Source organism: Dendropsophus ebraccatus, chromosome 1 (genome assembly GCF_027789765.1).
Source record: "Dendropsophus ebraccatus isolate aDenEbr1 chromosome 1, aDenEbr1.pat, whole genome shotgun sequence".
Lineage (NCBI taxonomy): Eukaryota > Metazoa > Chordata > Amphibia > Anura > Hylidae > Dendropsophus > Dendropsophus ebraccatus.
In genome coordinates, this window is record NC_091454.1 from 25,035,855 (window position 1) to 25,060,418 (window position 24,564).

At 43.0% G+C, this 24,564-nt stretch overlaps 1 protein-coding gene across 2 annotated transcripts in view; it reads left to right on the top strand.

Moving 5' to 3' along the window:
* Window positions 1-24,564, top strand: part of SYNPO (synaptopodin) — a 95,440-nt gene that overhangs the window by 61,540 nt on the left and 9,336 nt on the right. For both annotated transcript variants that reach the window (XM_069969113.1, XM_069969115.1), the window contains one exon: window positions 18,346-20,177. In XM_069969113.1, coding sequence (XP_069825214.1) covers window positions 18,346-20,177 — 1,832 coding nt within the window. The remainder of the gene's footprint in view (window positions 1-18,345; window positions 20,178-24,564) is intronic.

Below are 24,564 nucleotides of genomic sequence, written 5' to 3' on the forward strand. Positions count from 1 at the left end.
TAGTTTGATGGCATCGCTGTTATGTACTTGTATTCCATTTTATATTCTAATACTTATATCATTTTATATTATAATAATTATATTATATTATAAATACTTGAAGGCATCACTAATTTAAGTAGTAATATTCCATTCTTTATTACAATACTTATTGGCGGCGTCACTGGTGTTTATAGTAATATCACATTCTATATGGCAGTACTTATTGGTGGCATCACTAGTGTATATACAGTAGTATTACATTCTATATATTAGTACTTAGTGGTGGCATCACTAGTATTTGTAGTAGTATTACATTCTATATGACAGTACTTTGGGGCTTCACTAGTATATGTAGTAATATCACATTCTATATGGCGGTATCTTTTGGTGGCATCACTAGTATATGTAGTAGTATTACATTCTATATGGTAGCATCTTTAGTGTGTGTAGTAGTAATAGAACCTATATAAGAGTACTTATTGGTGGCATCAATAGTATATATAGTAGTATTACATTCTATATGGTAGCATCTTTAGTGTGTGTAGTAGTAATAGAACCTATATAAGAGTACTTATTGGTGGCATCACTAGTTTGTGTAATAGTAATAGAGCCTATACATGAGTACTTATTGGTAGCATCACTAGTGTGTGTAGTAATATCACATTCTATATGACAGCATCACTAGTGTCTTTGGTATCACTTTCTATATGACACTACTCATTGGTAGCATCACCAGTGCATGTAGTAGTAATAGGGTCTATACAAGAGTACTTATTGGTGGCGTCACTAGTGTGTGCAGTACTAATACATTCTATATGACAGTATCCATTGGTGGCATCACTAGTGTGTGTAGTACTAATGCATTCTATGTCATAGTATCTGTTGGTGGCATCACTAATATGTGCAGTAACATCACACTCTATATGACAGTATCTATTGGTGGGATCACTAGTGTGTGCAGTAACATCAGATTCTATATGACAGTATCTATTGGTGCAGTAACATCAGATTCTATATGACAGGATTACTTGGTGGTATGACTAGTGTGTGTAGTACTAATACACTTTATATGACAGTATCTATCGGTGGTATCACTAGTGTGTGCAGTAATATCACATTCTATATGACAGGATTACTTGGTGGTATCACTAGTGTGTGTAGTACTAATACACTTTATATGACAGTATCTATTAGTGGCATCACTAGTGTGTGCAGTAACATCAGATTCTATATGACAGTATCTATTAGTGGTATCACTAGTGTGTGCAGTAATATCACACTCTATATGACAGTATCTATTAGTGGCATCACTAGTGTGTGCAGTAACATCAGATTCTATATGACAGGATTACGTGTGTTATTACTCATTTATAATCTAACATATAATCCTCCGCTACGTCTTTGTATTATTGCTGCTATTATTCTGCTGTTTACATGCTGTATTACACCTCCATCCTTCCCATTGTCCTGCCTCTCCCGCTCTATACTTGCCAGTCGTATAATCTGCTTTATATAAACCTCTTTACCTTGATCACACATGAGCGACTTCCTTCCAGTCTTCTCTGGTGTCTTTGATCTGTAATATGTTATTGTCTCCCTATCTCCCTCCTTGACCTGAACCATCTTCTCTATACGGGAAGTTTTGCTTTGTACTCTTTTTTTATCTGCTTTTTCATTGTTTGCGTCTGGTAAGAGGATAGCTGTATGTGCTTGGTTGTGTTTGCCTCTCAGGCTTGGGAGATTGGGCATGGCTTGGGAGCAGGGGCAGCTGTTGCGGTTGTTCTATAGGGAGTCCTAGGATCTCTAAGAGACGTGGGTGAAGCAGTAAGGATGCCAGTCTTAAGGATCCTTCATCTCGCTCAGTAAAAGTCTCAGCTGTTGGCGGTAGATGAATTCCCAGACTAATTTACCGCCTAATGATGTTGTAGATCTATGGCAATCTTACATTGTGTATTGCACATTGTCCCTGTAGATGCCACTTTACTGTATGCGGCCTGGTAGAACAGCTTTGGCATCTGTTTCTGCTGGCTTAGAGGGGAGCAGAGCTCTCGTTTGGCATCATGTTTCGCCACTGTCAATAGGTTTGGTCTGCTATTGCAGCTTATAGAGACCTGCTGGGATCCATTAAAGGAGTTTTCCAATTTATGGCCTATAGACAGGATGGGTCCTGGGTATCAGATCGGTGGGGTGCGTTGTGTACATTGTGTAGTGGGCATGCTGAGTTATTTCAGATCAGCTCTTATCAAAATGAATGGGAGCTGAGATGTAGTAACCCAGTACGGCCACTATACAATGTACGGAGCTTTCAGCTTCCGGCTAACTGTGTATCCGTCTCTGCCAAACAGCTGTCAGCAGGCCACCGATCCGATATTGATGTCCAGTTAGGCTTTAGGCTATCGTGAAGTTGTAATTAGGATTAGTGAACTGAAATCTCCATGATACATGACGTTATATGTACGTTGCCCCTAGCAACCAATCAGATTCCACCTTTCATTTTCCAAAGAGTCTGTGAGGAATGAAATGTGGAATCTGATTGGTTGCTAGGGGCAACTGAGCCAGTTTCACTTTACACCATGTTCGATAAATCTCCCCCGTGTTGAATACCCAACATCTGTTGAATTTGGGAATCAACAGTAACTTGATCATCCCAAGTACCTGAGAGTTGGAGGATAGATTTACGTTCCATTACCACCCATACAAACACACACAATTTCTAAGCGTGATACTCACGAGGCAATAGGGAAGATAGGGAAGATAGATACCAACGAGTGGAAAATTAAAAGTCCCATCCTGAAACCACCAAGAACAACCCAGAAACTGCTGGAAATTCCCATTGTTAAACCTATTTGCTGACCTGCTTTCTAGACCTGTCTAGTCCTGCATGACAGAACCCATTGATATAAATAGGCACTGTGTAATGCCTCATTCTCCCTGGGGTGGCGCTGTAGGGAAATCAAACACTTAGGTTTCCCCACAGAACATGTGATCACTGGAGGTCCCAGTGGGGGGACACTTTGTGGTTAACTTGGTGTCAAGGGACTTGTGTGACAAGAAGGCAATAGTCCAAAGTGGAACCCACTGTTGGCTAGCCGTCATGTCTGCTGTGCTTGACCTTTCAGACGGATTTACTTCTGATGACACTTGCATTTGCAATATGACCCTATGCCTCAGGTCCCATCTTAGAATTGGTTGATTTCCCTTATTAAGCCACTTATTTTAAGAGCTGTTCCAACTTGTGTCTCCATTAAATTGCATAATAAATATAACATAGGGGAGCACCATTTATTTGGATGGGGACTACAACCCACCATTACTTATCTGGCTAGGACCCACAGCCCATATCTAGGTAGGTTCTTCATCACTTATCTGCAGCCATGAATACAACTATAAATAGAGCATCATTTATCTGGGAGGGACCTACAACCCATCATCATTTATCTGGGTAGAAATGTAGTCACTTATCTGGGAAGGTCCTATATCCCATGATCACTTATCTGCAGCCAAGAATACAACTATAAATGAAGTATCATTTATCTGGGAGGGACCTACAACCTATCATCACTTATTTGGGTAGAAATGTAGTCAATTATCTGGAAAGGTCCTAGAGCCCACCATCACTTATCTGGGTAGAACTATAATCACTTATATGGGTAGGTCCTAGAGCCCACCATCACTTATCTGGGTTGAACTATAATCACTTATCTGGGTAGGTCCTAGAGCCCACCATCACTTATCTGGGTGGAATGGTGATCACTTTTCTGGGTAGGTCCTACAGCTCATCATTACTTATCTGCATCCATTAATACAACTATAAATGGAGCATTGTTTATCTGGGTGGGACCTACAACCTGTCATCACTTTTCTGGGGGGGAACTGTAATCATTTATTTGGGTAGATCTTAGAGCCCACCATCACTTATCTGGGTGGAATGGTAATCACTTATCTGGGTAGGTCCTACAGCCTATTATCACTTATCTGCAGCCATAAATATAACTATAAATGAAGTATCATTTATCAGGGTGGGACCTACAACCCATGATTATTTATCTGGGTAGAACTGTAATCACTTATCTGGATAGGACCTAGAGCCCACCATCTCTTATCTGGGTGGAATGGTGATCACTTATCTGGGTAGGTCCTACAGCCCACCATCACTTATCTGTAGCTATGAATACAATTAAAAATGGAGCATCATTTATCTGGTCAGAACTGTAATCATGTATCTGGGTAGGACCTAGAACACACCATCACGTATTTAGGCAGTATCATAATCCTTTATGTGGGTAGGGCCTACAGCCATTATAACAAAAACCAGCAAGGATATGCGTACAGTTGAAAGCCCATTGAATTGTTAGCATTCAATAAAGTCAGTACTGAACCGAGGGTCATGAAAGGGGAAAGTGGGAAATAAACACTGTGGCCCTCCGTCCTAGTGTAACAGTGTAAGTGTTACAGCTGTTTCACGCATGCATGTGCACATCATCATCGGTCTGATGATGCGCGCCTGCGCACGTGAAACGGCTGTTACACCTTTCAGTGATTGAATGGCGTCGCCGCCGACTGCTACATGCTCTGCAAGATTTTATATTTTTGGATGAATAAAGAAGTTTTTTATGGTGAGTGCCTTCTCCCTATTTCTTACTTATTGGATTTATATACATCGCTTGCTGTAATTCCCTGAATGAGCACCGTCGTATACAATACTGCTGATTTTTCTTATCTGGACTATACATGTGTTTGTTCGGCCTGGATTAGTTAGTTGCCGGTCCCCTGTTTCTCTCTTGTTGCAGGTAGAGGTGTGTTACTTATAGTGTGGCCTCTTACATCTGTTGGTCCAGTTATATAAGAGTGTATGGATGACAGACAACTGCTTGGTGATGTAGTGCGGCCTTACTATGTAATATTACCTCCAGTCTCACTAAGCCATGGGCTAATGACTTTTACAGCTGACCTCTGAGAGCGCAGATAGGATGGGGGGGGGGGGGGTGAGGTTGAAAGGGACAGCTAGCATTCTGCTAAGTCAGCACCCGATGATCCCCCCGTCACCACCTGGCACACACAATGCAGCATGGACACATTTATAAAAGGTTTACGGACAGGCGGCTTAGCGGCAGGGAGTCTCTTAGCCACTGACTGTGTCATCAGGCTCCAGCACAGCAATGACGGACAGCTCATGGTTCATATGGAATATTGGAGAATGGGCCCTATTATGTCACACATCCGGCTCCTGAGGAGGGTGCACTGAGAAACTACACCGCCAGTCACTCTCTGTGGCAATGGATGAGCCATACTGTTCCTGAAAGGGACAACTTACCTTCTGGGAATAAAAAATGTTTAAGTAGAGATGTCACTTAATGCTTCTAGTCTCATTTTTAGGTCCATATTAAAGGGGTTATCCAGCGCTACAAAAACATGGCCACAAAAACATGGATTTGCTTTTGCTCTGGACAGTTCCTGACCTGGACAGAGGTGGCAGCAAAGAGCACTATGTCAGACTGGAAAGAATGCACCACTTTCTGCACAACATACAGCAGCTGATAAGTACTGGAACCCTTTAGATTTTTTAATAGAAGTAAATTACAAATCTCTGGCACTTTCTGGGACCAGTTGATTTGAAAGAAAACATTTTTGGGTGAACTACCCCTTTAAATATCATACTACTACAATCCCTATGTACAAACCAATGTGTTTCTGGCATCTAGGTGTTCTTACTCATGGTCATGGCCAAAAAAGCAATCAGAATCAGTCAGCAAAAGCATATCTTCCATTTCACGGGGAGATGTGTTGCCAATGGGAGATAATTTTTTTTATGAATCAAAACGACCCAAACAGACGGTGAAGGAGCTGGGGCTGTTGTTTATTGATTTATCATTGGCTCTATTAAGGCAGTATTATCCAATAACTGACCCTTAGGCCGTTGTATTACATTTCATTGAACACTGATTAAAGGGGCTCTCCAGGCTTAGAAAAACATGGCCGCTTTCTTTCCAGCATGACTCTTGTCCTTAGTTTGCAGCACACCACACACAACCTGAGGACAGTGGTGGTGCTGTTTTTGCAAGAAAGTAGCTGTGCTTTTTTCCAATTCTGGACTACCTCTTTAAAGGATATGCCACAGATGTGTACTAGTAGGAGACCCCTCATTGGCCCTCTGACTGTTGCAAAACTACAACACCCATCATGCCCGATGGGACTTGTAGTTCTGCAACAGCTGCAGAGCCCCAGGTTGCAGAACATTGTCTTGAGTGCTCAGAGACCCACCCTATGAAAAAAACCTTCTGACACATCTAAATGATATGTCATATGTTCGGGGGAAACTGGAAAACCCCTTTAACATTCCATATTAATTCATAGACACGCTCAGGAAATTGTGTGTGTGATTTCAAGAAAGTTTCCACAGTTATTCTTGTGTCTGTGAATACAAGCTAAATGTGACACGAGTAGTCCTCATCAGGAATAAGAAATTCTAGATGAATTTATTATAGGGCCGGATTAATAATTCTTCGGCATGGGGAGGGGCTGGTGCATGAAATAGAGAGCCAGCAGAAACGTGGAGCCTCAGCCTCTCTGCCTGACTGCCAGGACACAGAGGAGCAGCCAGCTCTGGTGCATACTTTCAGAAAGCCACAGGTCTTGGGCAAGGAGTCAGCGGCAGACTTCTGGTTTTCTGTTCACTTAACCCTTTGCTGTCAATCATACTTCTTATAGAAACATAGAAGATTGTCGGCAGAAAAAGACCACTGGGTCCATCAAGTCTGCCCTTTTAGTATTTTCTTTCTTATTATCTTAGGATAGATATATGTTTATCCCAGGCGTGTTTAAATTCTGTTATTGTAGATTTACCAACCACCTCTGCTGGAAGTTTGTTCCAGGTATCTACTAATCTTTCAGTAAAATAATATTTTCTCACGTTGCTTCTGATCTTTCCCCCAACTAACCTCTCACTGTGTCCTCTTGTTCTTGAGCTCAGTTTTTTTCTAAAAACACTTCCCTCCTGAACCTTATTTAGTCCCTTAAAATACTTAAAGGTTTCAATCATGTCCCCCCTTTCCCGTCTTTCCTCCAGACTATACAGATTCTAATCCTGAAGTCTTTCCTGATATGTTTTATGCCTCACACCCTCCACCATTTTTGTAGCCCGTCTTTGGACCCGTTCTATTTTATCAATGTCCTTTTTTAGGTGAGGCCTCCAGAACTGGACACAGTATTCCAGATGTGGCCTCACCAGAGCTCTATACAGCGGGATCACAATCTCCCTCTTCCTACTGGTTATACCTCTAGCTATACACCCCAGCATACGATTTGCTTTCCCCACTGCCTGGTTGAACTGGTGACTCATTTTAAGGCTGTCAGAAATCACTACCCCTAAATCCTTCTCTTCTGAAGTCTTTTCCAACACAGTACTGCCGATGTGATACTCGGATAGAGGATTCCTCCTCCCCAAGTGCATTATTTTACATTTGGAAACATTGAATTTACACTGTTTGGACCACTTATCTAGCAAAGCTAAATCATTTTCCATATTACTGACACCTCCAGGAATATCCACCCTATTGCACACTTTTGTGTCATCAGCAAATAGACAAACCTTACCTACCAAACCTTCTCCTATGTCACTTACAAACATATTAAAAAGAATAGGACCCAGAACAGACCCTTGTGGCAGACCACTTGTAACCAGTCTCTGCTCGGAATATACACCATTAACAACAACCCTCTGATATCTATCCTTCATCCAACCACAAATCCACTGACCTATCCAGGGATTAAGTCCGATTTTCTCCAACTTCTCTATCAGCTCTTTATGGGGAACTGTATCAAAAGCTTTGCTGAAGTCCAGATAGGCGATATCCACAGCACCACCTTCATCCAGTACTTTTGTGGCATAATTAAAGAAATCAATGAGATTAGTCTGACATGATCGGCCCTCAGTAAAGCCATGCTGGTTTGGATCCATCAAATTGTTGATTCTTAGGTGATCCATTATCTTCTTTTTTAGAAGCGTTTCCATCATTTTCACTACTACAGATGTCAGGCTCACTGGTCTGTAGTTACTGGGCTCTTCTCTACTCCCCTTCTTGTGGATTGGTATAACATTGGCCGTTCTCCAATCATCTGGGACATCTCCTGTTAGCAGGGATTGGTTATACAGATTGGTTATCTTGCATCATGCATCACAGGGCTTCATAATAAGTCATGGCGAGTTGCTGCGGATTCCGGGAAATTTCCAGGCAGATCACTGCCCAAGAAAAATGGTGATACAAAGGGAAAGAAACGTACTGAAAGGGAATCATACTGTGGCTCATTGTGAGTCATAACATTTCCCCTAATATCATTTAGAATTGCTTGGACTTATGTTTTGCATTAAAGTGATTGGAAACCCCCCAGATATATTGAAAATAACTATGTTCCTCATTTTGTGTGGGTTATAGTTGATTTTTACTCAGCTTTATGTGGATCCTCAGGGGCGTATACATTTAGAAAAGGTCATGAGGTAAAAGCCACAATACCTGCAGCTGCCACTAGAGGGGGCTGAATGTCACTGCATTTGTACTGTTTCTATTAGGGAGCACAAATGGTTCTGTTTATGGGTGCACTCTGCAGATACTACTGAGTACGTAGTAACAAACATACCTTGATGAACGGTTCTTCTACAAGCAAATGGAGTAGGTTGTTAGCCCTTATTCAATGTAACCACAAGTATATCACAATACTAGTACACTATATTGTACCATATGCTGTATATAAAGCCCCGCCCATGAGGAGCTACTGAAACTAATTTACAGCATGTGTGGGCTCTGTGGGGCTATACCTTCTCTTCAATAGAACCATTGGGTTTCTAGAGGGTTAAATCTAAAATACAAGGAGTCCATACATCTGAATGGGGCCCTCAAGTAGTGTGTGACAACCATTATGGCCGCCATTGCAGCTTTCTATAGAGTTTATATTATTGTGGCAGATTTCAGGATGGCACCAGGAGTGTAACTACCACCATAGCAGCCATAGCGGCTGCTATGGGGCCCACTGCATAAGGGGGCCCATCCCTGCAATACACCAGGCCTCCTGAGCTGTCATCATACTACCCAGGAAGATGCCTACCATGGGGGACACTATGTACTGGAGGGTAGGATACTAGGGGTGATAACTATTTTGGGGGACACTATCTACAGAGGGGGAACCAGCGGAGATGCCTACCATGGGGGACACTATGTACTGAGGGGGGGTAAGATACTAGGGGAGATACCTATTTGGGGGGACACTATCTACAGGAGGATAGCAGGGGAGATGCCTACCATGGGAACACTATGAGAGATGTCTACCATGGAGATACTAGCTACAGGGGGATACCAGGGGAGATGCCTACCATGGGGTACACTAGGGGAGATGCCTACCATGGGGGACACTAGAGGAGATGCCTACCATGGGGGGCACTATCTACTAGGGGTATACCAGGGGAGATGCCTAACATATGTTATCTACTATGAGGAGGGCTAACAAACAGGGGGATTACCTACTGTGGGATGGGGGAAGGGACCTATGGGACCCAACCCTTTCTAGTTACTCCCCTGGATGGCACATAACATTACCTTATTACATTTACATTTTCCAATACACGTATAACCTGAAAATCATAGGCCCCAAAGAAATTTTATGTAGTGGTGAAGCCTTAAAGGGTTTATCCAGCGGTACAAAAACATGGCCACTTTTCCCCCTACTGTTGTCTCCAGTTCAGGTGCAGTTTGCAGTTAAGCTCCATTTACTTCAATGGAACTGAGTTTCAAAACCCCACCCAAACTGGAGACAACAGTAGGGGGAAAGTGGCCATGTTTTTGTAGCGCTGGATAACCCCTTTAAGGCCTCCCTAGGCCAGGACCTATCTGCTACCTCTGCCCCCATAATACTTGCACGCCTGCATTTATATCAGTATATACTGAACTGAAAGTAATGGAGACATTTCCCAGATGTTTCCTGTGAATCACAGGTAGCCAGGTTCTTGTTTGAGCAGGACTAGGAGTTACTAGGTAGTTACCTTGTACATACATAAAACTGCATTTAACCCATTTCCTCCTGTATTACAGTATTCAAACAAATGGTGAAACCAATAAAATTTGTGGAATGTACAGCAGGGTGTGGAATGTAACTCCTCGTGAACCGAGACCCAATTTTATGTTGAGAAAAACAAACTTAGACTCCGCTTTGAAAGAAATACCGCGATTTCATGTGAAAAAATAAACACGAAACAGGGCGCAGTAACCATTGTCCCATACAGCTGCGTCATGTCCTGGTGATATCATGAGGTCCTGAGCTGAATACGTTATCTGCTTCTTTTTAGCATACTGTAGCCTATTTTTCAGTTCCGTACCATTTGTAAAATCCATGTGATCCATGTGACTGTTCCTCTAAATGTCCCCAGAGTGGAGCAGCATCCTATAGTAAATGGAGTGCTGGCTGTTGCATGTATGTTGAAAAAATACGAAGGACATTAAAGTGTAGCTGTCATTATGGCGTGCTACCGGATGAGTGGCTATTTCCAAAATCCGGAATTTTGGGTCTCCATGAATAGTATTGCTTAATGAGACCTTAAAGCGAATGTACCACTAGGTACATTATTTTTTGGTTTTTTACATGAACAGACTGGCACTGGTGCCACAGTCCTTTTTTTGAGCCTGCCGCCTGGTTTCCGTGCACAGTGCCGGTCTATTTCAGAACACCGGTCTGGCATGAAGCACTGGAGGTAGGCCTGCGGTGTTCTGGAAGAATGCACATTACTGTTTTATTGAGAGTTCATATCCATGGAGACCAACTCTTCCAAATTAAGAGAGGAATCGCTGCTGATCCGGTAGCGGGCCGCCATGACAGGTAGACTTTAATACAGTGAAAGATAAAAAAAAAATATGTTCCCCCATTGTTAGAAAGCAGCGGCATACTCTAATGATTTGTTCGATTATAAGTTACAATGTCAGCTGCAAAACCCCCCTAATACCCTTCTATTATTGTAAGCGGCTGCGATTACCGATGTCTCCGACCGGCCCTTTTATCATCCAGCAAATTGCAGGATTTGGATAGAGATGTCGGCCATGTTTGTTGCGGCCAAGCTTTCCTATTCTGTTTTGCTTCTCTCTCTGCTTTACACTTGCGGCCAATATAAATACACTGGTCTTGGCCACGACAAAAAAGGAAGAGAGACGGATATCGAGTTAAAATTGTTTGTCTCAAAAGTAACATAAAATACAGTATTTTACATTCCTTGCGGTAGCGCTGGAGAGTCAGCTGCATTTCTGAGGTAAAGCTGAGCTCTTCTTCTCATACTCCATAGATCCTGGTTCTGTTATATCACAGGGTCGTGGAGTTGAAAGTTAGTAGTTTATGCGTTATTCTCTCTTTACTTTTTCCAAAAGGGGTCACCTAAAAAAAAATCTATTATCTATCTATCTATCTATCTATCCATCTATCTATCTATCTATCTATCTATCTATCTATCCATCTCCTATCTATCTATCTATCTATCTATCTATCTATCTATCTATTTCCTATCTATCTATCTATCTATCTATCTATCTATCTATCTATCTATCCATCTCCTATCTATCTATCTATCTATCTATCTATCTATCTATCTCCTATCCATCTATCTATCTATCTATCTATCTATCTATCCATCTCCTATCTATCTATCTATCTATCTATCTATCTATCTATCTATCTATCTATTTCCTATCTATCTATCTATCTATCTATCTATCCATCTCCTATCTATCTATCTATCTATCTATCTATCCATCTCCTATCTATCTATCTATCTATCTAGTACAAGGAAAGGAAGCAGCAGCACGCAGCAAAATTAGGTGCCAGCAGGCGAGACTTGACCAATGCTCAGAGGATATATAACAGGAAATCCCACGGCACTCCGAAGATTCAGGTGAAAAAATCCCCTAGTGATTCGCAATGTGCATACAAAGTGTTAGATGTGCTATATACAAAACTTGTAGAAATCAGGATAAGGAGCATGAAATCAACTAGCGAAAGCAATACTGTATTGTTTTCGCTAGTTGATTTCATGCTCCTTAGCCTGATTTCTACAAGTTTTGTATATAGCACATCTAACACTTTGTATGCACATTGTGAATCACTAGGGGAGTGTCTTGAGCCCCCCCTCGTGAACTAACCTACACAGATGTACCAATTATCACTTGTTTGTATCTACCAATCACGTTTTACACTGATGTACTTAAGAGAGTGAATATGTTTCATTGATCACGCTTGAGAATGACGGCGAGAAGCTGTCGAAACGTCGCGCACATGGAATGCTGTGAAATATTATCACAATAAATTTATAATTTTTTCACCTGAATCTTCGGAGTGCCGTGGGATTTCCTGTTATCTATCTATCTATCTATCTATCTATCTATCTATCTATCTATCTATCTATCTATCTATTTATCTATCTATCTATCTCCTATCTCTCTCCTATCTATCTATCTATCTACTCTATCTATATGTCTGTCTATCTATCTATTCTATCTATTATCTCCTATCTATTATCTATTCTATCTATTATCTATCTGTCTATCTATTATCTATTCTATCTATCTATCTATCTATTATCTATCGGCATACTACACAATTGCATTGTTGTCCTATTCAAATAAAATGGAACAACATTGCAGTCCATTGTTTGTGATCTGGAAACTGACAGCACAGATATTTGCATGTTTCCCTCTATCGTTATTGCCCACACATAACCCTGTATACACAGGAAGATGCGTGGACGATGATGATAAATTTTGTAGCATGTTCTAAAGACACTGAGGAGTCAGCTGAGGATCAGGCGTTTCTTTTTGGAAGTTCAGTGCTTGGCATTTTTTGTAAGCCTAATAGAGAATTAATGAATTGGTGGCCAAATTCTGGTGCTCTGTTCATTGGAACGGGTTAAAGCGAATTTACCACTAGGTGCCTTGCTTTGGGTTTTTACATGAACAGACCAGTGCTGGCGCAGGGATGCTGGTGGTGCCTTCCTTTTTTTGAACCACCGGTCTATTCCTGAGTACCGACCTGCCCCGGAGCACCGGGGGCAGGTCCTCCAACCCCCAGTGTGCCGATTTCCCCTCTGTGACGTGCCTCTATTGATTCTAATGGTGTTGGGTCATAGAGGGGAGGGGGTTTCGTCACCCTGGGGGCCGGCGGGCCTGCCCCTGGCGCTCTAAGCCAGGCTGGTGCTCGGGAATAGACCGGCCCCATGCATGGGAACCCGGCGGCGGTTCCAATAAAGGACCGTGCCACCAGCTTCCCCACGCCAGCACCGGTCTGTTTATGTAAAAAAAATTATTCGTTAATGAGATCCAGTTTACATGCCGGCCAGAGTAGCCATGACGCCATGATGGGCACAGATCTGCATTAGAAACATTCAATGGAATCACAATGGCCAGCAATTTCGCATACATGTAATATAACATTATGGATTATCGAGACCCAGTAAAACAATATTGCACATTTTTACAGCGGACCTGTTTACCCAGCATTCCTAGCGCATATGTTCACACATGGTGCCAATTATGGATCAGAATAAACCGCTCTGAAAATAGCTCCATATTCCAAGAAACACACTTTCAGGCCGCCAGTGGAAATGTCAGCTCAGTCTACCAAGAGCGGAGTAAAAGTGTCACTTTATATATTTAGTTAACTTTTGGAAATATCTTGGAAAAATATATCAGCCTCTAATTCTTCACACATTATATCCGGCACAATACAATGATACCAATTAGAAGCTGTTGCAAAGGAAATTACTTAAAGTCTTAAAGGGGTTGTCCAGGATTAGAAAAACATGGCCGCTTCTTCCAGAAACAATACTTTTCCTGTCTTCAGTTTGGGTGTGGTTTTGTGGGCCAGTTCCATTGAAGTGAATGGAACTGAATTGCAAAACCACACAGAACCTGAGGACAGGGTGGCGCTGCTTTTGCAAGAAAGTAGCTGTGTTTTCACCCAAAATTTCACCCAAAATTTAAAATTGTAGTATGAGGCTTCACATGGCGCGAATTCCATATGATAAAACATGGCATGGTTGCAGCAAAGTGGCAGAGAGAACACGCTCAACTTCTTTTTAATTCTGCATTTCTCTAGGGCGATGTTTCTCAAGCCTTAGGTTCATCAGGTCACTGACATTAGCAGCAACACTTATACAGTAGGGGTAATAGTTGGCCCACAGAATTTTGCCATTGGGTTGGCAACAAGTCTTGCTAAGGGCCCTGTTACACGGAGCGACAATCGGCCAAATCGGCCCGATTCGGCCGATTATCACTTAGTGTACTAGAGACAACGATCAGCCGATGAACCGATCATCAGAGGATCGTTTCTTTAGGCCAAAACCTAAAATTGTTGGGTGTCGACCGTACAATAGCGATTCATGGCCAGCAGCTGATGATTCTACAAACAGTATACATTACCCATCCACGCTCCAGGACTCCTCCTGTGCTCTGCTTCCTCCCTGTTCCCCGCTTATTATAAGGCCATGTTGCACACATAGCCCAGCTTTTTGGGTTACCTCCTTTAGGGCCTCAATGGTCCCCAAAAGAATTCTGTTACCTGGACAAGGTGGATGCAGGCTGCTGCCTAGATTCAAATGCTGATTGTTTGAGTTTGTGGGAACCACAACTTTCGACTAGTTCGCTTCTCTCTTGTCCCTAATAATAAATTACCAAACTAACATATACTATAATTACTGAATAATAGGGGGGGGGGGGGGTCATCTCTTGTTTCCAAGTCTTTGGTACAAGCATATTTATTGAATAGGAAATAATGATGGCCCTTCCATTGGTGTCAGGTCTCGAGTTGTCCAAGTAAACATTTCCTATAGAATTTTTTCCACTTAGAGAAACAAGATTCATGCCGTCATTGCAGCACAATCCCATCGAAGCCCGGTCCTCAGCATACTAATGATGAATGACCTGCTGACGTATGGTCTGTCACATACATTACTTCAGCTTTTAATTCTTCATCACGGCCTCAGTCGCTCCTCTTTATCGTAGTTCCAATCTGCTGGTAACTTCCTGAATAATTAGCCGTTCTCCGTTTCTATTCAGAACGTATAGACGTCTAGTGGGCTGGAGATAATAGCTGTATGTGGCACTTTTGTTATATGTAGACATAGCAGGGACCAGGCTTCCTGTGCCCTGATGGACAACAATTTGGGATGGAAGTAAGCCGCTATGTCAACAGACGTCAATTAGCTTATGTGAATACGACGAGTATGCCATATTGTTTGGGTGCCCCATTAACTACATAAGAATCTGATGATAATAAAAATGTACGCATTGAAAGTCAACGGACGCCATCTCTTGGCACCAGTTGGAACTTAGGGTTTCTTAAGCAGCCACTTAGATACCTAGTATCCCTGTGTTCAACACAACCAGTAGTGGGCCAGTCCAAAAATGATGGGGGCGCCTATAATCACAATATTGTGCAATAAATGATCTTCTGTGTTCAGTAATACTAACCAGATGAAGTAATATATAAAGTATCATAAGTACCATAAAATCAACTTCCAGTCCTGAATTCTTCTCTAAGAAAAAATTATTAGGTGAGATCACAAAACGCCATTAAACAATGAGGCAGAACAAAAAAAAAAAGACTATTGCGTTGTTTGGCAAAAAATTACAGTCCAAGAACCAGGCCAGTCGCATCTATTAAATAGGCTCTCAATGCAGTTGCAAAGTACACTTCATTGAGTTAATATAATGAGTTTCAGGGCCAAACAGGTTCTTTCATCTCTTTGACCTGATGAAGGGACCTGAAATGCGTGGTCATAACTCATCACATTGTACTTTGCTACTGCATGTAGAGCCTTCTTGCTTGATGCGTCTAACACCTGACTACACTTTTTACTCTTTAACCTTGCTCTTCTTTCCCATGTGGATTTTCTCCAAGAAGTGGATGGCAGCTGGTAGGATTTACTTTCTTCATACTTTCAAGTAGTGTTGTGCCAATGTCAGCACAACCGCCATACCTGAAGGTAAACTGTTCATGACCGAAGTACTTGTCTTCATTCATGATCACCTTAGAGCAGGGATGGGGAACCTTCGTCCTTCCATCTGTTGCAAAACTACAATTCCCATCATGCATGGACAGCCGAAGCTTCATTTTGGCTGTCCATGCATGATGAGAATTGTAGTTTTGCAACAGCTGAAGGACTCAAGGTTCCTCATCCTTGACTTAGAGGATCTCCACTTCTTGAATTCTTGGTAAGAATCAGTTGTTTAAAAAAATTACGTCGTCCATAAAATGTCTCCCTTCACCCATAAACACCATAAAGCCTCATTGTTCAGTAGTTGCTATTTTTATGGTCTTTATTTACTGTCAAGTTGACATTTTGCTAACTACACCCATAATTATGCCCCGTAATTCCTTAGAAAAGGCGAAATTGTGGCCTTCTACTAGTGCTGCTCCATACTATCACACTCCTATCACCGAGCAGCCTGATATGTCTCTGGCAGCTCAGGTTTCCCCCTTTCTTTGGAAGAACAAAGAGCAGACAAAAGCGTACCCACGTAAACAAAGCAGCGTCAGTGAGATAAGAACGCTCCAGACATAAAGGCCACAAAGAAATAATATTATGTAATGTAATATCTGTTTTGACTGTCCTGGCATTCCTCTCATTCTTCATCTACATAAGGATGCTTTTCTTAGAAGATCCTCCTCCTACCTCTACCTTCTAACCGTAATGACCAAGACGTTAACTTTGTATGAGTGAAACAGTTCATTATAATTAGAGATGAGCGAACCGGGTTCGGGTTCGAGTCCATCCGAACCCGAACATTCGGCATTTGATTAGCGGTGGCTGCTGAACTTGGATGAAGCTCTAAGGTTGTCTGGAAAACATGGATACAGCCAATGACTATATCCATGATTTCCACATAGCCTTAGGGCTTTATCCAACTTCAGCAGCCACCGCTAATCAAATGCCGAAAGTTCGGGTTCGGATGGACTCGAGCATGCTCGAGGTTCACTCATCTCTAATTATAATATACGGACATCATCCCCTTTACATTGCTCACCTATCATGCAGACAGCTGAAAGAACTATTGCTGGTTAATTTCGAGCCGTCATTCATACCTAATTACTAGAGATGAGCGAATCGGGCCGAGGTTCTGGTTTGTATGAACCTGAACCATCGGCATTTGACTCCTACTATCTTATGACCTATGCTGTAGTCCTCTTTTCCAGGCTGTCTCCACCTTCCCCACGGAACTGGAAGACAGCGGGAGTCAAATGTTGATGGTCCGGGTTTGTAAAAACCCCAACCTCAGCCAGGTTTGCTCGTCTCTACTTATTACACAGGGACATATAAGACAATGGTACAGTTGCTTGTTGGTTTGAGGGTGGCAGTGGCCCCTCTTACCTATTGGCCCCACCACCACTGTATCCAACTCATACAGTAGAATCCTGAAACAGCACTAACACACTACCGATCATATAACGTCTCTGAGTTGTGGTAAAATTATGACCTCTCCCAAGTTGCCATTTGACCACATTGTTTTTCTTTGTCAATTGCAAGAATTTAAAAATGGGGGGAGTTCTTCCAGTCATTGAACATCAACTTTTTTTCGGTGAAGTGAAATATTAGATTAACTTTACCAGACGTACTTAAATGTCATAGAATTATAATATACATAACGTATATTAACTGCCACGTAAGAAGACATTGGTATTATAATGGAAACATGGAAGGTGGGGGTCTCTGTTATAGATTTTTTAGTGGGGTTTGGGAGGTTCCCGGTATGATTTGGGTTTAAAGCATGAGCAAATGGCGGGCCTTACATTTTGATGCTTGTGAATCATGTGGAGGAGTGAATCAGAACTATATGGGCTACGTTCACACATATTATACCCAAATAGAATACATGCATTATGATAGTATAAATGTGGTAAAGCGTCCAAAAGTGATCTCCCCAGCTCTTCCTGCCCAGCCCAGCTTAATTGATAGTTTTGGTCCATATATACTAATAGAGAGAAATATGTCAATCAAAATAAACTAGGCAGGAAGAAGCTGGGAGACCGCCTCCTAGACACTTTACCTGGAGCCATCGTTCAATTTTAAACCATATTTTCTCTAAAGTGTCAGCATTTTTTAGATTAAAACTATATTGTGAGCAACACGGGTGCCTGTTAGGATATCATGCCGCCTGTTTAGTACCTAAATGTTAAAAAAGGATAAATTATTTAACATAATAAGTAGTCTCTCCCCAAATCCAACTTGTGGTCTGTTCAACAGAGCCCCTTGTGATTTCTTCATGTTCCTTAGTAATTAAGTCATTCTTCATTTCTGCTTTATACATAGCTAAGTAACCATATTCTCTTATTTTTCCACAGATATTCCAAGAAGCATCAGTCTAACAGAGAAAGAACTAAGGGAAGCGCAATTGCTTAGTGACCACAATGCTTCCCAGCTAAGCCCTTCAGGAAGTTGTTCGAGGGGAGCTCAGCTGTTTCACCGACGTCGGCAAAAACTAAAAGCTCTTGAGGAAAAGAAACTTGCCCAACAACAAGCTGGAGTACAGAGGCCCATCCAGGCCCAACATGCTCCAAAAATTGCGGATTTAAAAAATAGAGAACTTCAGTTTGGCTCTCAGAAACCCTCACGTTTCTACAGCATGGAAGAAACTTCAACCAACCATGGAAGCACAGATGATATGTGGGCAGATGAGACCAAAGATAGCGACTTCCCTCCTATAGATAAACGTGCACCTTCCCCAAGTGCTTCCGAGGAAGACCACCAAGGACCTCTTAGTGCATATCTTAAGGATTCATTGACGGTGTCAAACTCTAACACTAATGGTTTAATTATTGAGACTATCCAAGAAACAGAACCTCCTGTTAAGCAAGAACAAAATGGCTCACCAAGCCCACAATATTGTGAAGTTCACCTAACCTTATCAAAGCCAGTATCTATAACTAACCGAACAGCTAAACCTTTCGGAGGTCAATCATCTACCAAGACGAATTTGCCTTCTACAGAAAAAAGCCCTACTATTGACCTCCCTCCACCACCCACTTATGCAGAAACTTTATCGAGTCCTCCACCGGTCACTCGTGTTCGGTCCCCTCCTGCATATTCGGCTTTATATCCCATAGAGCCGGCTCATATTATCCCTGTGCAACAAGTGATTAACCACGGAGAAGCAAGACTTACACCAAAGACTGGTATTCTGGAATCAATATCTGCACGGAAAGGACCTAAGAAGTCAATGTTCACATTTATTGAAAAGCCAAAGATGGCGCCTAATCCGGAACTCCTCTCAATGGTGCAAAATTCAGATGAAAGACGAAAACATAAAGTACATGGAGATGTAGTGAATGAAGATGAACCATTTGCTCTTGGGGCAGAAGCTTCTAATTTTTTGAATAAATCGCCTAATGCGGCAAACAACGTCGATCCAGCTGAGACAACACCTGATTGGTCATCTGGTCTAAAGTCTCCCGGTATACGTTCAAAGCCACCGCCTATGCCTGTGCAAGGCCTTTCTGAGGATAAAGGGAAAGGTGCAGAACTTTTTGCACGGAGACAATCCAGAATGGAACGTTTTGTGGTAGAATGCCCTTCACCAATAGATTCCATTCGATCTCCTTCTCCTACAATGTCTCTGCCACCATCTTGGAAGTTTGCTTCCAAAACAACACCTCCTCCATTTACTCAACAACCCAAGAGCAACCAAAGATCACCAAAGCTTCCCACCTCTCCGCCTGTAACTAATAGTGCCTCAGAAGCCATGCAAGCACAAAAGGAACTTGAAATATCTAAACGCCAGCCATACCAGCTCCAGTCTTCTTTGTTCATCCTCTCACCGGCTAAAGATCCTGTGAGCACTCTTCCCAAAGCTGCACCTCCACCCAAGCCTATGGTGCTTGAATCGCACCGATATAACAGACAAACATCATGCCCAACCTCCCCTATAGTTCCTTCTCCTACTATGTATTCTCCATCCTATTTCCAGTCTATCCGATCACCTTCGTCTGCCAACATGTCACCATCTCCAGCACCTGATACTCCTTCCAGCTTCGGAAGAAGAACACCAACCAACAATGTCTCGCCAATATCTCCCGTTCCCTTCTCAAATATGACGGTTTCAGCCCCTCGAAACAAGACTGTAGTACAAGCACCTCGGCCAACATTTTCTGCCAAACACGCTGGTTTGGAATCACAGGTGTGGAAACCTTCTCCATATTACAAATAATATTATTAATCTTTTTAACTGCGAACATTAGGAGTACTAGCAGTGGTGGCGTCTTTGGCACGGAGACCAAAGCAGGTCAGATGGTGCTTTATCCATACAAAAACATACAACTTACATAGTTAGACCTAACTGGGCCACTACCACAACCATGTGAAATAGTTCTCTAAAGACACTCAACATTCTACTTTCTGCTTGGACTTCTGAAGTTCTCCTGCCTTCTTCATCTTTCGCATCTTCTGTACCATTTCTGGACAATTCCTGGCTTTCTGAGTTCTTGCTTTCTCTTATCGATTATTTAAGCACTTTTTGCTATGGGTATGTTAAAGAGAATACTTCTGTATGACTGAGACTTCTCTGTCTGTGTATGTTTGTGCCGCTCTCTCTCTTCTTTTTTTGCGTCATTGTGTTCTTTTTCAAAAAATTTACATATCACGTAACCCTATCTCATCAGTAAATTTCATATAACAAATTTTTTTGCATGTTTACACTGAAGTTCCATAGTGGGTGTTTAGGGTCTGTTACATTGAGGAATCCAACAATAGATGCATCATTTCCTCTTGTGGGCCATCATTTGCAAGAGGGTCAGAGTTTTATTGGGATGTTAAGCCTTAGCTGGTTGAGCTGATCCATAAGATAACCCTGGTACTGTTATATGTGTTTATGGAGCGCTGAGTCACTTTATGGGGTGCTAAAAAGTCAACTAGACGTTACATGTTACAGAAAAGCCAACGCTACCCCCTACGTAGTCAGTGATGTGTAGGATCTGACCACGAAACTCTTCCATTGTATTGATGGATGAACGTAGTGCTTGAACCAGAGAAATTCTGTTCTGTTTGTTACCTTTGCTACTGGTATAGCATTTATCCTAGTAACCCATAATCCAGAGCGGGATCCTGGTTGTCATCTATCCCCTGGCAGCCGGGACTGGTATTGCTGGAGTCACATATGACTATGCACTTGTATCTAATGAGATATTGGTATCCATCATTATCACTCATCAGTCTTGTCTGCTGTCAGGGCTGGATTATAGGAAGGGCATGGAGGGCAAGTGCTTCGTAACATCCACCAACCAATCTCCCTTCGGTACGGTTGTTGTAATTTTAGCTTTGGCCTCTCAGGCATCTTCATCCCTCCCAGGTTGGTGCGATGCAGTAATGGCATGGCATCCTTTCAAACCTTTGCTATGGGGCCAACCTTTTAGCTAAGCCCCAAGTAGTCAACATTTAAATTAGTAATGTATACTCGTGTAGGTCTCGGGAGAAAAGTGATCCACAATGGTTGCTCTGCGATCCTTTAAAGGCGATAGGTGGCTAGATATGTAACAACATGCGAAGCAGCAACCATCTTCCCTATATGTGACTGCAATAGGGGATTGGAAGGGTCGGGGTCTAAAGATCTGGGGCCAACTACTAAACTTTTTGCTTAGGGAAGGCCACCAATCTTAATCCAGCTCTGTTGTCTGGTGGCCATACACTGCTGGCAGAATAAACAGTTCTTATGGTGTTGGTGGAGAACAAGAGAACCAGTTGGGATCCAACATGCCTGATCATCCTCCCCCCCAACATCATCTGTTGGGCCCCAATACACATTACAGAGTTGGCTGTACATGACACAGAGGATTCAGACTTAGCCCTTATGCACACGCCCCATAATCTACGGATCCATAATTCCGCATTTGATTTAGTGCACATTGTTTCCTATTGGGCTATTTACACGATGAGTAGATTCCTACCGCTATCCACCCGTACAATCCGCTAAAAATTACTGTTTGTGCATCCGTGTTTCCGTAAATCCATTTTTTTAGATACACAACCGTTTAACATGTGGCTAATTCTTATTTTTTAACGGAAATATGGATGCCAAAAGGTTACAATCTGTAGAAAATAGCGGATCCCATTGATTTCTATGAGAGAATCCGCAAAAAATCTGGGTCCGTACTAGACCATGTGCTTTTTTTTCAGGATTGGATTGCATCCTTGTGATCTACTGAGTGTGTGAATAGCCCAATAGACATTAATAATTAATAATCTAATAATTAAGTATAGAAATAGGATCCGTAGATTATGGGACGTGTGAAACAAAGGGTGCGTTCACACTACAGAATACGCACAGAACTTTGAGTGGATTCAACGTCCAAATACGCACAGAATCCGCTCGAAATTCCGCCTGTAAAAAATGAACCTTTCATTTTTCTATTGTGTTGTGTTCCACTCATTTATTCACACAGCGGAATTTCCATTAGGAAAATTCCGTCGCGGATCCGCGTTCCACCCAATGACTTGACATGTCAATTCTTTAGGCGGATTCCGCTAGAGGAATCCTATAAAAATAAATAAGGGCTTGCATTCCGCTCAAATTCCACTCGAACTCTGCTCCTATACTGCTGGAGCTGCCGAATTTCAAGCAGAAAACTTTCCTCTTAGTTCCTCACCTATTCCTCAGTGTGAATGCACCCTTAGGCTATGTTCACACTATGTAAGTTCCATGGAACTTATGTAGTGCTGCAGGCAAAAGGGATCCCGGCCGGAGTGTATACACAGGGTATACACTCTGGCTGGGATCCCTAGCGGCACTGTAGAAAACTGACATGTCATGACACTGAATAGCGGCTGCAGATAACCCTGTCAGTGCACACTATGGAGCGAGCGGCTCTTGCCACACGCTCCATAGTGAGCAGTGGGGAGTTCTGCAATAAAAATCAACCGGCCTAAGGCTATGTTCAGACTGCGTATGAGACCGGCCGTTCTGTGACCCGGCCAGATCACGGAACGGCCGGTCTCAGAAAAGATCATCATGATTTTTAGGGCCGCAGAGTTTGATGCCGAGCCTCTCGCTCCATAGTGTGCACTGACATGTCAGTTGTATGCGGCGCCGCTAGGGATCCCAGCCGGACCGTAAACCGCGTGTATATGCTCCGGCAGGGATCCCATAGACAGCAAGGTAACGTATATTTTCGTAATAATCATGGCCATAGTTTTGCGAAAATATATAGTGTGTGAACAAAGCCTAAGGGTACATCCACACTAAGGAATTCTCATGGATAACTTGCCATGGATTCCGCTGCTGGTCCACGCGCGCTTCCGCTTCACTCTCTGCCTGTCCCGTAGACTTCATTCTATGGTCAGGCAAATTTCGCCGTGAGAATGAATAGGTGACAGTGGAATCCGCCTGACCATAGAATGGAGTCTATGGGACAGGCGGAAATTCAAGTGCGAGCGCAGGGGAGCGAGTGATGGAATCCGCGGGGAGTTCTCCGTGAGAATTCCGTAGTGTGGACGTACCCCTTTAAAAGCTGCATTCACATGTCCCGTAAAATTTCCGTGGTTGCGGATCGCTTCCTGGCTGCAGAGATGACAGGAGAGCATAATGTGCTCTCCTGTCATCGCATCTACTACTCACCTACTCGCCTGTGCAGACCGGCATACATGTTCACCAGAAGTGGCCTGGACTACGCTGCCTTCTTTTCCCGGCAGCATAGTCCCAGCCACTTCCAGTGAGCGAGCGTAGCCGGTCAGCACCAGGGAACAGGTGAGTAGTAGATGTGATGACAGGAGAGCACATCATGCTCTCCTGTCATCTCTGCAGGAGGAGTGGGGGGGGGGGATCCGTGCCGGGCGGGGGGGGGGGGGGGGGTCAGGGCTCCGGCTAGGTGATCCCTGCCGCGATCCTCCTCTACATCGCGGCACGGATCATGTGAATAAGGCCTAAAGGGCCTATTACACGGGTCGTCAGAGGAGCAAACGAGCGCTCTCAGCGCTCGTTTGCTCCTCGTTCCCCGCTTGCTGCCGCCGCTATTCAACGCGGCTGCAGCGAGCGGGTGAGAACGGGAGGGGGCGGCGGGGACCTGCGAGGGGGCTGCCCGGGTGATCGCTGATCGTCCGGGCAGCCCATAGGATATAGCAGCGTCTGCTGCCGACGCTCCTATTCAACGGAGCGATGGCAGCAGATCGCTGCTATATCAGTTATACATAAACGATGTCGGCTGATCGTTGCACTCTATTCCATGGGACGATTATCATCCGTAGCGAATACGGCCGATAATTGTTCCGTGGAATAGGGCCTTAAGGGGCCTGTTACAAAGACCGAGTTTCGGAAAGAGTGTTGCTAAAAAAGCTCCTTCGGGCACTATTTGGTCCCTATAAAAGTGTCAGCAATCCTCGGGAAAACGCCCGATCCTCGGCTGATCACATCTTTTGTGCTGTGCCAACATATATCCTTATCGGCCGACTAGGGCTATCCCCCTGTGGAAACCAGCAATGTACAGACGACAATATATTTAAAGTGTCACTGTCGTTGAATTTTTTTTTTTTCTTTCCAGAAATCAATAGTACAGGAGATTTTAAGAAACTTTGTATTT